Source organism: Rattus norvegicus, chromosome 5 (genome assembly GCF_036323735.1).
Source record: "Rattus norvegicus strain BN/NHsdMcwi chromosome 5, GRCr8, whole genome shotgun sequence".
NCBI lineage: Eukaryota > Metazoa > Chordata > Mammalia > Rodentia > Muridae > Rattus > Rattus norvegicus.
In genome coordinates, this window is record NC_086023.1 from 86,098,199 (window position 1) to 86,111,715 (window position 13,517).

A 13,517-nucleotide genomic window follows, 5' to 3' on the forward strand; every position below is an offset into this window, starting at 1 on the left:
TCATGTTTTTTGTTTTCATTTTCAGTTTCTTTATATGGTGGACTATGTTGATCGATTTTTATGTTGTGAAGCATGTCTATATCCCTAGAATGAAGCATTGATAATGGTGTGTGTGTGTGTGTGTGTGTGTGTGTGTGTGCACATGCACGCGCATGGATGTGCAGGCATGCATGGACAGAAGAGCACATGCCTGGTGTGGATTTATTTATTCCCTGTGTTTCCATGGGTGTAGTTTACATTCTTGCATTGAAGTCTGCCTTCTAGAGTCTTCTGCCAGGCTGCTTTTGTAGATAGATTTTTGTTTGTTTGTTTGTTTGTTTGTTTGTTTTTTGTTTTTTGTTTTTTTGTTTTTTGCAGTTCTGTAACTTTATTTGACATTCAACAGTTAGTTCTCAAACACATTGACTGTCTGTAGATTTTTGAATGTGGTAACAGGCCCGTAAGTTACCAGTGTGTAGAGCTTGTTTGGTGAATCCTCATCCTCATTACGCTTTCTGGACAAATGTACTCGGATGCGGTACGGAACATTCCTTATTCCTTTGGCCCAGATGGCTTTATTGAGCCTGGTGTCTATGCGCACATCTGGAGTTCCCATCTCCTTCATGGCAAATTTCCGAATTTCTTTGAGTGCCCGAGGATCATGCTTCTTGAAGCCCACTCCATGGATGGACTTGTGAATGTTGATGGTGTATTCTTGGGTCACCACCTTGTTGATGGCAGAACGGCCCTTCTTCTTGCCACCCTTCTTTGCGGGAGCCATTCTGCCGGGCCCAAGTTGGAAAGGTGATAGATATTATTTAAATTATGTTTTTCATATCTTTTTTCTCCCTGTATGGAGTTTAAAAGTTTACTGAGTATAGTAATCTGTGCTTGCATTGTGGTTTCTTCAAGATTGCAAGACATCTGGAATTTAGAGTCCCTGTAAAAATGTTCGTTTTAATTATGATAGCTCTGCCTTTATATTTTATTTGGTCTTTTTTCCCAGCTGCATGTAATATTCTTTGTCTGTTCTTTATATTTAGTGTAATTATGTAGCAGGAAATTTTTTTCTGGTCTAATGCATTTTGAGTTCTGTTAGGGTTCTTGTTTGTTTACCTTTCTTTAGGTTGGGGAATTTTTCTCCTATGACTTGGTTGAAAATATGTTTGGGTATTGGAGGTGGGAATCTTCTCCTTCTTTTATTCCTATCATAATTAAATTTGGACTTGTCATAATGTCCCAGATTTCCTGGATGTTTTGTGTCAGGAACATTTTAAATGCAATGTTCTTTTTGACAAATAAATCAATTTCTTCTATCACAGAGCTTCTACACCTGAAATTCTCCCATCTGTAGTTCCTATTCTCTTACCTGTGCTTTCTATCTCTACTTTTTCCCCAGGTTGTGTGTATGTGCTTTTTCTATTTTCATTTTCAGTTCTTGAACAACTTTATTCATTTCCTTCACTGCTTTGACTGTATTTTCCTGAATTTCTTCAGAGGATTTATTCCTTTTCTCTTAAAAGACCTATATCATCTTTATAAGATAGGATTTAAGGTCAAGTTCTTATGTTTAGGACATCTAGGGCTGCTTTAGTAGGATAGTTGGTCTCTAGTGATGCCATATTTCCCTGACTCTTGTTGATTGTCCTTTATATTGTTGTTTTGGTTTGGGTGTTTCCCTTTACTCTAAATTTAATTTTTTTTAAATTACTCACTTTACATCCTACTCACTTGCTCACCTCCTACTCATCATCCCTTCCCACAATTCTTTCCCAATTCCCCTCCCCTTCTCCTTTGAGTGGATGACCCTGCCACCTACTCAGCATTGCCTCCAAACCTCAGCCTAGGCATCTCCAGTTTTTGTGAAGGTAGGTGCTTCCTCTCCCGTTGAGACCAGAGAAGGCAGCACAACTAGAATACAATATCCCACATACACACAACAGCTTTTGGATAGCCCCTTTTTCAATTGTTCAGGACCCACCTAAATATAAAGCTGCCCATCTCTTACATATGTGGAAGATCCAGTCCATGTATTTCCTTCAGTTGGTGATTCAGACTCTGAGAGCCCTAGATTTTTTGACTCTATAGGTTTTCCTGTGGAATTACTATCCCCTTTGAGCCCAGGATCCTTCCTCCTATGTTTCCATAAGAGTCCCCATCTCTGTTTGGCGACAAGCATAACAAAGTACCATTGATAGTGTTAGGGATTGGTGTTTGCCCATGAGATGAGTGTCAGGTTGAATAGTTTTTGATTTTTTTATTTCCTGAGTCTCTGTTTCAATCCCCATCCATACCTTTATTGTAGATAAGATACATTTGGGATTGAAAGTTTTTTGGGTCAGTTGGTGTCTGTATCCACTTGGGTTCCTGACTTGCACAGGAGCCATCTGGTTGTCCTTGGTGCCAACAGGCTACCAGGGATGCAGGCATAGTTGTGGTACTGAAAATGGAGTGCAGGGTATCTGTTGCTTCCAGCCCCAACCAGCAGGAAAGGAGTGACACCATGACATTCTTCTCAAAGCAGTTTATTCAGGAACCCTTTTGTCTGCAAGCAGCAACAGTGTCTCCATCCAGCCCCTGAGTGCACTCCCATATAACCTCCCTCAACCACCTCAACCGTCCAGTCTGCGTAACCTCCGTTCATAGGTCCACGTCACATGGCCTGATATATCGTCATGGTGTGCCTGCGCAGCTCTCACGATGGGGCGTGGCTTATTTTCAGGTGCTAGTCATAAGATTCAGCAGCAGTCCTGGGCGCCATCTTGGGATTGCTGCTACACCCGCTCCCCACAGGGATCACTATGAAGTTTACCATTGTTGGGTGTGCTTTATGAAGACCTAGTAAGCAGGAGGTTTGAAGAGGAGAAGGCAGTTACCTGGTAGTCTGTGGTCCTGGAAGGTCTCAGGAAGTGCAGGAAGCATTGTGAGCCTGAAACTGAGTGCAAGGAACACATGTCACAATTTGCTGCTGCTGGCTGTGTCTAAGGAGAAACCAGAAAGTATTGTGCCTCATATACAGTACTTTCCCGGTTTTCCCAGATGTTGGCAAACTTGTATGTCCCTGGTGCCAACAAGTCTATAGAAAATACATTGCATGATTGCATGTAGCTGCTGCCACCAGGCCTACAGGAGTACAGGCACACCAGTAGCTATATAGCAGAGCTCAAGGGACCAGGTCGAACTCACTTTGCTTACTTTCTTTTTTAGTTCTTTGTGAAGAGTTTAGACATCTTGAGCTTTTCCTCTATATGTTGGCACATTCATTGGGCTCACTCTTGATCAGCTCACATCTGGGTAGTATGTTGATGACACTTCATGGATGTTGCTTCTGATATTACTATGAGACACATTTCATAGCTCCCTTATATCACCTCACCATTTCTTCAATGTCTCCTGAACCTTAGTGGTAGGGATATTTTGTAGATATAAGCATTGGGACTGAACTTCACAACTCTACATTTTACTTGGTAGTGATTTTCTATAGTGGTTTTGTTGGGGAAAGAAAGAGAAGTCTTTTGATGAGGGATGAAGACTGCACTTCTCTGTAACTATAAGGAAAACTGTTTTTAGATTGTTATGATAAGTCATTCTAATATAGCAAATTAGAGGTGGTAGATTCCCTCCGATAACTCTGACTGCACTAGAGTCAGCTAGGTTTCAGAACCAGGCACAGCTTGCCTCATTTTGATGGGGTCTTTTGTCCAATTATGGAGCTTTGGTTAGCACAAATGTGTACCTTTACTATTGGACTCTTAGAGTGATTTTGCCATTCTGGTCATTGATGTGGTTCATATACATCATAGTCTGGGGTGATGACACAGTGAGTAAGGATGTTTCTTATGCCTGTGCAGACTGGGCAACCCAAAGTCTTCAAATGCACCCTGCTACTCATGTCTATACACACACACACATACACACACACACACACACACACACACACACACTCATACTCACACACTCACATACACATAAACTCACACAAATGAATAGATGAATAATATAACTAAAAGTAAATGCAGTAACATTATTTGCGCTCTGACGTCCTTTTGAAGTAATTTTGTCTTTCAAGTTTTAATATCTCTGTGAATCTTTCCATCCAGTTTACTTGAGTGGAAGTTTGAAAATTTTCCCAAAACATAAAATGAGTGATTATAGATCATAGTTCATTGGTTTATTTTCTCACATATTATGATTTACTTTGCTTCTTTACTCAGGATCTGAAAATAAATTCAGTTTTAGGTTTCTTAGGATAAGGAAGAAAGTCAGCAATATTTATTCTCTCATGACCAAAAAATAAAACCTTTTAATGAAGTTCAAAATATACAGTCACTTGAACCCAAGAAAACTGCCCCCAGACATTTTTAGGACATAAGTGGTCCTCTTTGTCATTCGATCACAGAATGCTTTGTGTCTTTGTAACTCTAGTTCAGCACATAGAATGTAGAAATGTGATAAGAGCTATAACAGCATCACTACCAGTTCACTTAATTTTTTGCTTGAGATGTTCCACACTCTAGAGGGAAAAGGCTGCTAAAGAGGCCAGTGGACCCACAGGCAGATTGTCTATGGATAGGAATAAACAAGATAGTCAGAATGTTTTTGACATTTCACACAGAAATCCATTATGATTCATAGGTACAAACTTAATGACCTTCAAATGTCTTATATTTTCTCCAAACACGTTACTCTGAGACTTCCCAAAGGGTAACGAGAAGTTTTATAGATCACATTTTTTTGCCATGTTCCATTCACAAATGAATAGCGAATGTCACTTCACATTACACACCAATGACGCCTTGGCAGATGCCACAGTGATCAGAGTAAGGGCAAAGAATGAAAAAGGGCCGACCCTAGGCTGTGTTGAGCATAGACCTAAGACAGCAGGAGAGCTGGCTTGCTTTCTAAACCCCAGTTTGAAAATTTCATAATAAATACAAAGATATGTCCTTAACTAGCTTCAGAATTACTACATTAAAAAAAAATGATCTCAGTGGTAATGTTTTGCCCAGCCTGAAAAGCCAAGGGTTCAATCTTAGGCACTACAAAAAGGAAAGATAAAATATATGTGAGGCTTTTACTAAAGTATAATGATTTATATAATTTATAATATGAAATACATAACACATAAGGATATTTGGCTTCTTAATAGATGTTTATAGGTGTGTCTCCTGTAGTTTAAATGTTTATGCAGTTGCAAGGAAACTACTCTATGTCTTCATTTGTTGTAAGTTTATTTTGAGGCTTTGGACTCATAATGTCGCAAGGGCACATGTATAATAAAAGTGGGTACATGTGTGATGTGAATACTTGTGTAAGTATATGTGTTGTTCTCATAAATCAGATTGGCCTAAGCTCCAACAGAGAAAAATACTTGTGACAAAAAAAAAATTCTCTAAGCATGACAGGATCCTTAGGTAAAAAATAGGTCAAAATGCATTTGTAGCTAATCTAAAATTAGAGCTACTTGTTTAGAAAGTGATCCATCCTAACAGGGAAATGACCTAGGGCAATGATTGTTAACTGCCTTGGTTCTGACATATGTTATATAGAGTAAAAAAAGCAAACTTGGAATAGTACTGTTAGGCTTTGTTGAACAATTGAAGTTATATTCTATATAAAGAAATATAATGCAATTAAGACTGGGAGGAATTTTTATTTGGATCATTTCTGTGTTAAGATTGGTCAACACAGTGTGACAGGAACTGCAAATTGCACATGTCAGTAGCCTCTGACAATTCTACTTGTTAAGCTTTCAAGGTGTCCAGGGTCTCATCTACTCAAAACTTCACCTGTTTGTGTTGGAGTGGGAAAATGAACTAGATAACACAAGAACTTCCTTTACTTAGGTTGTTCTTAAAATCTGAGCCAAACACACAAAAAGAGATTCTGGGGGAACCATGGATCCCATAGAATCGATGTCACAATTATTAATATCCTGAGATTTTGAAATTACTATTTTGGATTAAATGATGGTTATATAAAGGACACTTCATATTCATCAAAGGAAAAATCCACCAAGATGAACTATCAATCCAAAATATCTATGCTCCAAATACAAAGGCACCAACATACATAAAAGAAACGTTACTAAAGTTCAAAACACACATTGCACCTCACACAATAATAGTAGGAGATTTCAGCTCCCCACTCTAATCAATGGAAAGATCATGGAAACAGAAATTATACAGAGACATAGACAAAGGGAAGTCATGAACCAAATGGACTTAACATATATTTATAGAACATTCTATCCTAAAACAAAAGGATATAACTTCTTCTCACCACCTCATGGTACTTTCTCCAAAATCGACCATATAATTGGTCATAAAAAAGGCCTCAAAGGATACAGAAAGAAAGAAATAATTCCATGCATCCTATCAGAATACCAAAGGCTAAATCTGGTCTTCAACAACAATAAGGGAAGAACGCCAACATAAACATGGAAATTGAACAATGCTCTACTCAATGTTAACCTGGTCAAGGAAGAAATAAAGAAAGAAATTAAAGACTTCTAAGAATTTAATGAAAATGAAGGTACAACATACCCAAACTTATGGGACACAATGAAAGCTGTATGAAGAGGAAAACTCATAGCGCTGAGTCCCTGCAGAAAGAAACAGGAGAGAGCATATGTCAGCAGCTTGACAGCACACCTAAAAGCTCTTGAACAAAAACAAGCAAATACACCCAGGAGGAATAGAAGGCAGGAAATAATCAAACTCAGAGCTGAAATCAGCCAAGTAGAAACAAAAAGGACCATAGAAAGAATCAACAGAACCAAAAGTTGGTTCTTTGAGAAAATCAACAAGATAGATAAATCCTTAGCCAGACTAATGAGAGGACACAGAGAGTGTGTCCAAATTAACAAAATCAGAAATGAAAAGGGAGACATAACTACAGAATCAGAGGAAATTCAAAAATTTACCAGATCCTACTACAAAAGCCTATACTCAGCAAAACTTGAAAATCTGCCGGAAATGGACAATTTCCTAGACAGATACCAGGTACCAACATTAAATCAGGAACAGATAAACCAGTTAAGCAACCCCATAACTCCTAACGAAATAGAAGCAGTCATTAAACGTCTCCCAACAAAAAAGAGCCCAGGTCCAGACGGGTTCTGTGCAGAATTCTATCAGACCTTCATAGAAGATCTCATACGAATACTATCCAAACTATTCCACAAAATTGAAATAGATGGAGTGCTACCGAATTCCTTCTATGAAGCCACAATTACTCTTATACCTAAACCACATAAAGACCCAACAAAGAAAGAAAACATCAGACCAATTTCCCTTATGAATATCGACCCAAAAAAACTCAATAGAATTCTGGCAAACGAATCCAAGAGCACATCAAAGCAATCATCCACCATGATCAAGTAGGCTTCATCCCAGGCATGCAGGAAGGTTTAATATATGGAAAACCATCAACGTGATCCATTATAAAAACAAACTGAAAGAACAAAACCACATGATCATTTCATTAGATGCTGAGAAAGCATTTGACAAAAATCAACACTCCTTCATGATAAGAGTCCTGGAAAGAATAGGAATTCAAGGCCCATACCTAAACATAGTAAAAGCCATATACAGCAAACCAGTAGCTAACATTGAACTAAATGGAGAGAAACTTGAAGCAATCCCACTAAAATCAGGGACTAGCAAGGCTGCCCACTTTCTCCCTACATATTCAATATAGTTCTTGAAGTTCTAGCCAGAGCAATCAGACAACAAAAGGAGATGAAAGGAATACAGATAGGAAATAAGAAGTCAAAATATCACCATTTGCAGATGATATGATAGCATATTTAAGTTATCCCAAAAGTTCTACCAGAGAACTACTAAACCTAATAAACACCTTCAGCAAAGTGGCTAGGTATAAAATTAACTCAAATAAATCAGTAGCCTTCCTCTATACAAAAGAGAAACAAGTTGAGAAAGAAATTAGTGAAACGACACCCTTGGTAGTAGTCCCAAATAATATAAAGTACCTCGGTGTGACTTTAAGCAAGCAAGTGAAAGATCTGTTGGATAAGAACTTCAAGCCTCTGAAGAAAGAAATTGAAGAAGACCTCAGAAGATGGAAAGATCTCCCATGCTCATGGATTGGCAGGACTAATATAGTAAAAATGGCCATTTTACCAAAGGCAATCTGCAGATTCAATGCAATCCCCATCAAAATACCAATCCATTTCTTCATAGAGTTAGACAGAACAATTTGCAAATTTATCTGGAATAACAAAAAACCCAGGATAGCTAAAACTATCCTCAACAATAAAAGGACTTCTGGGGGAATCACTATCCCTGAACTCAAGCAGTATTACAGAGCAATAGTGATAAAAACTGCACGGTATTGGTACAGAGACAGACAGATATACCAATGGAACAGAATTGAAGACCCAGAAATGAACACACACTCCTATGGTCACTTGATTTTTGAAAAAGGAGCCAAAACCATCCATTGGAAAAAGATAGCATTTTTACCAAAACGTGCTGGTTCAAGGGAAAGTCGGCATGTAGAAGAATGCAGATTGATCCAAGCTCATCAACCTGTACAAAGCTTAAGTCCAAGTGGATCAAGGACCTCCACATCAAAGCAGACACACTCAAACTAATAGAAGAAAAACTAGGGAAGCATCTGGAACACATGGGCACTGGAGAAATTTTCCTGAACAAAACACCAAAGGCTTACGCTCTAAGATCAATAATGGACAAATTGGATCTCATAAAACTGCAAAGCTTCTGTAAGGCAAAGGACACTGTTATTAGGACAAAACAGCAACCAACAGTTTGGGAAAAGATCTTTACCAATCCTACAACAGATAGAGGGCTTATATTCAAAATATACAAAGAACTCAAGAAGTTAGATCGCAGGGAGACAAATAACCCTATTAAAAAATGGGGTTCAGAGCTAAACAAAGAATTCACAGCTGAGGAATGCCAAATGGCTGAGAAACACCTAAAGAAATGTTCAACATCTTTAGACATAAGGCAACTGCAAATCAAAACAACCCTGAGATTTCACCTCACACCAGTGAGAATAGCTAAGGTCAAAAACTCTGGTGACAGCAAATGCTGACGAGGATATGGAGATAGAGGAACACTCCTCCATTGTTGGTGGGATTGCAGACTGTTACAACCATTCTGGAAATCAGTCTGGCGGTTCCTCAGAAAATTGGACATTGCACTACCTGAGGAACCAGCTATACCCCTTTGGGCACATACCCCAAATATGCCCCAAAATATAACAAAGACACATGGTCCACTGTATTCATAGCAGCCTTATTTATAATAGCCAGAATCTGGAAAGAACCCAGATGCCCTTCAACAGAGGAGTGGATACAGAACATGTGGTACATCTACACAGTGGACTAGTACTCAGCTATCAAAAACAATGAATTTATGAAATTCATAGGCAAATGGATGGAACTGGAAAATATCATCCTGAGTGAGGTAACCCAATCACAGAAAAACACATATGGTATGCACTCATTGATAAGTGGCTTTTAATCCAAATGCTCGAATTATCCTAGATGCACAGAACAGATGAAAATCAAGGATAACCAAAATGCGAATGCTTCACTCCTTCTTTGAAAGGGAAACAAGAATACCCTTTGCAGGAAATGGGGAGGCAAAATTTAGATCAGAGGCAAAAGGTACACCCACTCACAGCCTGCCCCACATGTGGCCCATACTTATACAGCCACCCAATTTGATAAGATGGATGAAGCAAAGAAGTGTTGGTCCACAGGAAGTGGAAGTAGATCTCTCCTGAGAGACACAGCCAGAATACAGCAAATACATAGGTGAATGCCAGCAGCAAAACACTGAACTTAGAACAGGACCCCCGTTGAAGGAATCAGAGAAAGGACTGGAAGAGCTTGAAGGGGCTCGAGACCCCATATGAACAACCATGCCAACCAATCAGAACTTTCAGGGACTAAGCCACTACCCAAAGACTATACATGGACTGACCCTGGGCTCAAGCCTCATAGACAGCAATGAATAGCCTAGTAAGAGCATCAGTGGAAGGGGAAGCCCTTGGTCCTGCCAAGAATGAACCCCCAATGAATATGATTGTTGGGGAGAGGGCGATAATGTGGGTCGGATGGGGAGGGGAACACCCATAGAGAAGGGGAGTGGAAGGGGTTAGGGGGATGTTGACCCCGAAACCCGGAAGGGGACTAACAATCAAAATATAAATATGAAATACTCAAGTTAATAATGATGGGGAAAAAAAGATGTCGATAGGCATCTTTCATCTTTAAATATACAAGGCATGACTACAGGGTACTCAAACATTAGCATGCCTTTGTTGACCATTTACCTGTAAGAAGGAATACAGTTTCTTAAAAATTCATCTGAAACGTGATATGTGATTGTTATTGCTTATACGTTGATGCGCAAATATCATACTACCTGGTTTTATACTTTACGAGGTTAAATTCACAGATTTTGTTTGGGTTATTCCATAAAACTTTTAAAGTTCCTAATGATTTTCCTTAAATAATGTGTGATTTAAAATGTTAATTTCATAGTAGAATGAATATTGAGGGAGACAGGGGGCCACACCAGCTTAAGATAATATTAGACAACAAATGTCTTGTGGAAGGAACAATTATGACTATATTCTGCTTTTCTAAATACTTACAAAAATCCAACAAATATCTGGATATTTCTCAGTTATATTTACAGATGGGCTGCATGTAATATATCATTAATATAAATTGGTTTGTAATATATTTGTCATTAAACTGACTGATGAACTTTTTTATTTATTATTTTATGTTTTTACATTTCTAATATTATCCATCTTCCAGGTCTTCCCTCCATGAACCCCTCATACCCCACTCCTTTCCCCTTTGCTCCCCACCATCCCACCCACCCACTCCCACCTCAGCTCTCTAGCATGCTCCTTCTCTGGGGCATCAAGCCACCGAAGACCAACCACCTTCCTTCACAATGATGTTAGATAAGGCACTCCTCTGCTACATACATAGCAGTAGCCATGGACTAGCATTTCTATAAACTTTGGTTGGTGGTTTAGACCCTGGGAGTTCTGAGACATTAATTGAAACTGTTGTTCTTCATACGAGTTTACAATTCCCTTCAACTCCTTCAACCCTTCCCATAACTTTTCCACTGAGGTCCCCAGGCTCAGTTCAACTGTTGGCTATGAGTATCTACATCAGTCTTAGTCAGATGCTGGCAACACCTCTGAAATGATAGCCATACAAGGCTCCTGTCTGCAATCATATCTTGGTAGGGTAGTCTCTGGATGGCCTTTTTTTCAACCTCTACTCCATTTTTGTCCCTGTGTTTCCTTTCAATAGGAAATTTTCTGGGTTAAAAATTTGAGATGGGTTGTTGTCCCCATTGTTCTACTGTGGGGCATGTCTATCTACTGGAGGTGGTCTCTACAGGTTCTATCTCCCTGCTTTTGGATATTTCAGCTTATGTTTGTTGTTGTAAAATATAAAAAATAAAAGTATGGTTGTCTTTTATCCTCACTAGGTCCTATACCACGATGCCCCAAGATATCTGCTAGATATCTTGGTGGAAACACATCCCAACTCCATGGCGGCAGCCCGGTGTCTCCATCTGCCGTGCAATTTCCTACACTTAAACTGTCACATAAAAGAACACAGCCAAGAATACCAGAGGTCAGAGCTCTGTCCATGCCCTAGCAAAGAGTTTTTACCACCACGGTCCTTCTAAGTAAAGAAAAAGGGGGAGATGATGGGAGCAGCCTCAAGATGGTGGAAGCAGCCTTCATATTAAAAAGCAATTGTATTTAACCTTACATTAAAACAAAAGCAATAGCCTTATGTTAGATCAAAGCAGTCATACCTAAGCCTGCACCTGCAGTTCTGGTTGAACTCAATAGATAGAATAAATCTGATTGTCAGGTCACTTAGCACCAGTGGTCAGGCATCAGTGATCAGGTCACTAAGCAACCCACCCTATTGTTCCCCCCACTGGTTGATTTACCCAGCCAATATCCTGGTCATCGAGCCAGGGCCATTCTTTTCTGGTTACCTAACCCTTCCCCATATCATGCTTTTACCAGTATATCTTCTGCCTGGGAAAAATTAAAAATTGTCATCTTGATCAGAAAAAAAAGAAAAGAAAAAAGAACACACAACACAATAATCTTTGGCCCAGCTGATAAGATATAATTGCCCACCTGAACATACAAAGCCCAATACACATCCATCCCTTAAGAATATTAATGACAACCTGTAAATGCACAGAGGGGAATCTTAACATCAGCCTCCATTGTTGTTCCTCTGCTCCTCTCCCGTCCCTCCTGTCTCTTCCTCCTTTCCGTTCCAGTCTCCTCCTCTTCCTTCAAACTTTTCTCCTACCCATTTTTCCTTCTAATCCAATGACAAGCCTCCTTCTATCTTGTACCTGCCTCACCTGTGACATCATCCCACATATGTCATCCTATTGGGTTCTGAGAGACTCTCACATTCCTGTCATCTGGGACCCTCTAGTGGTTTCTCCAGTTCTCCACTCCACATGGCTACTTATTTTTTCTCATACTCCATGCCTTCTGGACTTCTCTCCTGGCCCTTGCCATACCTAGTCCGGTCCCCCTCTGTTTTCCTCATCCTCTTTTTTCCCACTTATAACCCCTCCTTTCCTCTACCTCCAGTGATTATTTGGTTGTCCCTTCTAAGTGGGTTTGAAGCGTCCACTTTTTGATCTTCCTTCTCATTAAGCTTCATATGGTCTGCAAGTTGTATCATGGGTATTCTGAGCTTTGGGGCTAAAATGCACTTACTAGTTAGTGAATACATACCCGTTGTATTAAATATTTAAAAAAATAAATAAATCTCTACCACCCCATGGTATTGCTGGCACCAGTGGGTCACATGGCATCTGCGGTGTATTTTTATCTTAGTCAGGAAAAGCACCTCACCCACTAAGCTCTCAGTCTCCATCCCATGGTGCCGAAGGCTACTCTCTGATCCTGGAGTCAATCTCTCCATCCAACTAGTTCCCAAGGCCAGTCACTGCCATGCCAGTTTCATACTGAGACCACCTATCTTCTGGCTCCCTTACTTTACATTCTGCTCACATTCCCAGGATCTCCCTCTGGTTATTGTACAACTCGCAGTAACCTCTTAAAATCAAAACTCATTCAGCTTATAATTTAGCAGTCACATTTATATCTTAAATTCTCATTTCACAAAACATCCACACAATAAACTCCCAACCAATTGATAATGATATAAACTGCCCACTTAGATAAGACAGAATTGTCATATAAAAATCCATCCCTTAAAAAATATTCATAACTACCTCTGGCCATTTAAGGTCACACAAGTCTAGGTCATTCCTCTCTGTCTCCATTTTGGTTCTCCTCCTTTTCTTTTCATCTCTCCCGCCTTACAAAAACTCTATCCCAGTCTTACTTTCTCATGGCCCAATCCCAGGCCTTGCCTTATCTAGTGCCTACCCTCACCTCATAGAGACATCAATCTACATATACCATATATGCCCTTCTGGGTCTGGGTTATCTCAATC

General features: G+C 39.6%; 1 protein-coding gene across 1 annotated transcript; it reads right to left on the bottom strand.

The window, feature by feature from the left end:
* Positions 1 to 295: 295 nt before the first annotated feature.
* On the bottom strand, positions 296 to 778 carry Rpl31-ps11 (ribosomal protein L31, pseudogene 11). Its single transcript, XM_039111547.2, has one exon. The coding sequence runs from the start codon at positions 758 to 760 to the stop codon at positions 386 to 388; it is 375 nt and encodes a 124-aa protein (XP_038967475.1). The 5' UTR covers positions 761 to 778; the 3' UTR covers positions 296 to 385.
* Positions 779 to 13,517: the final 12,739 nt, after the last annotated feature.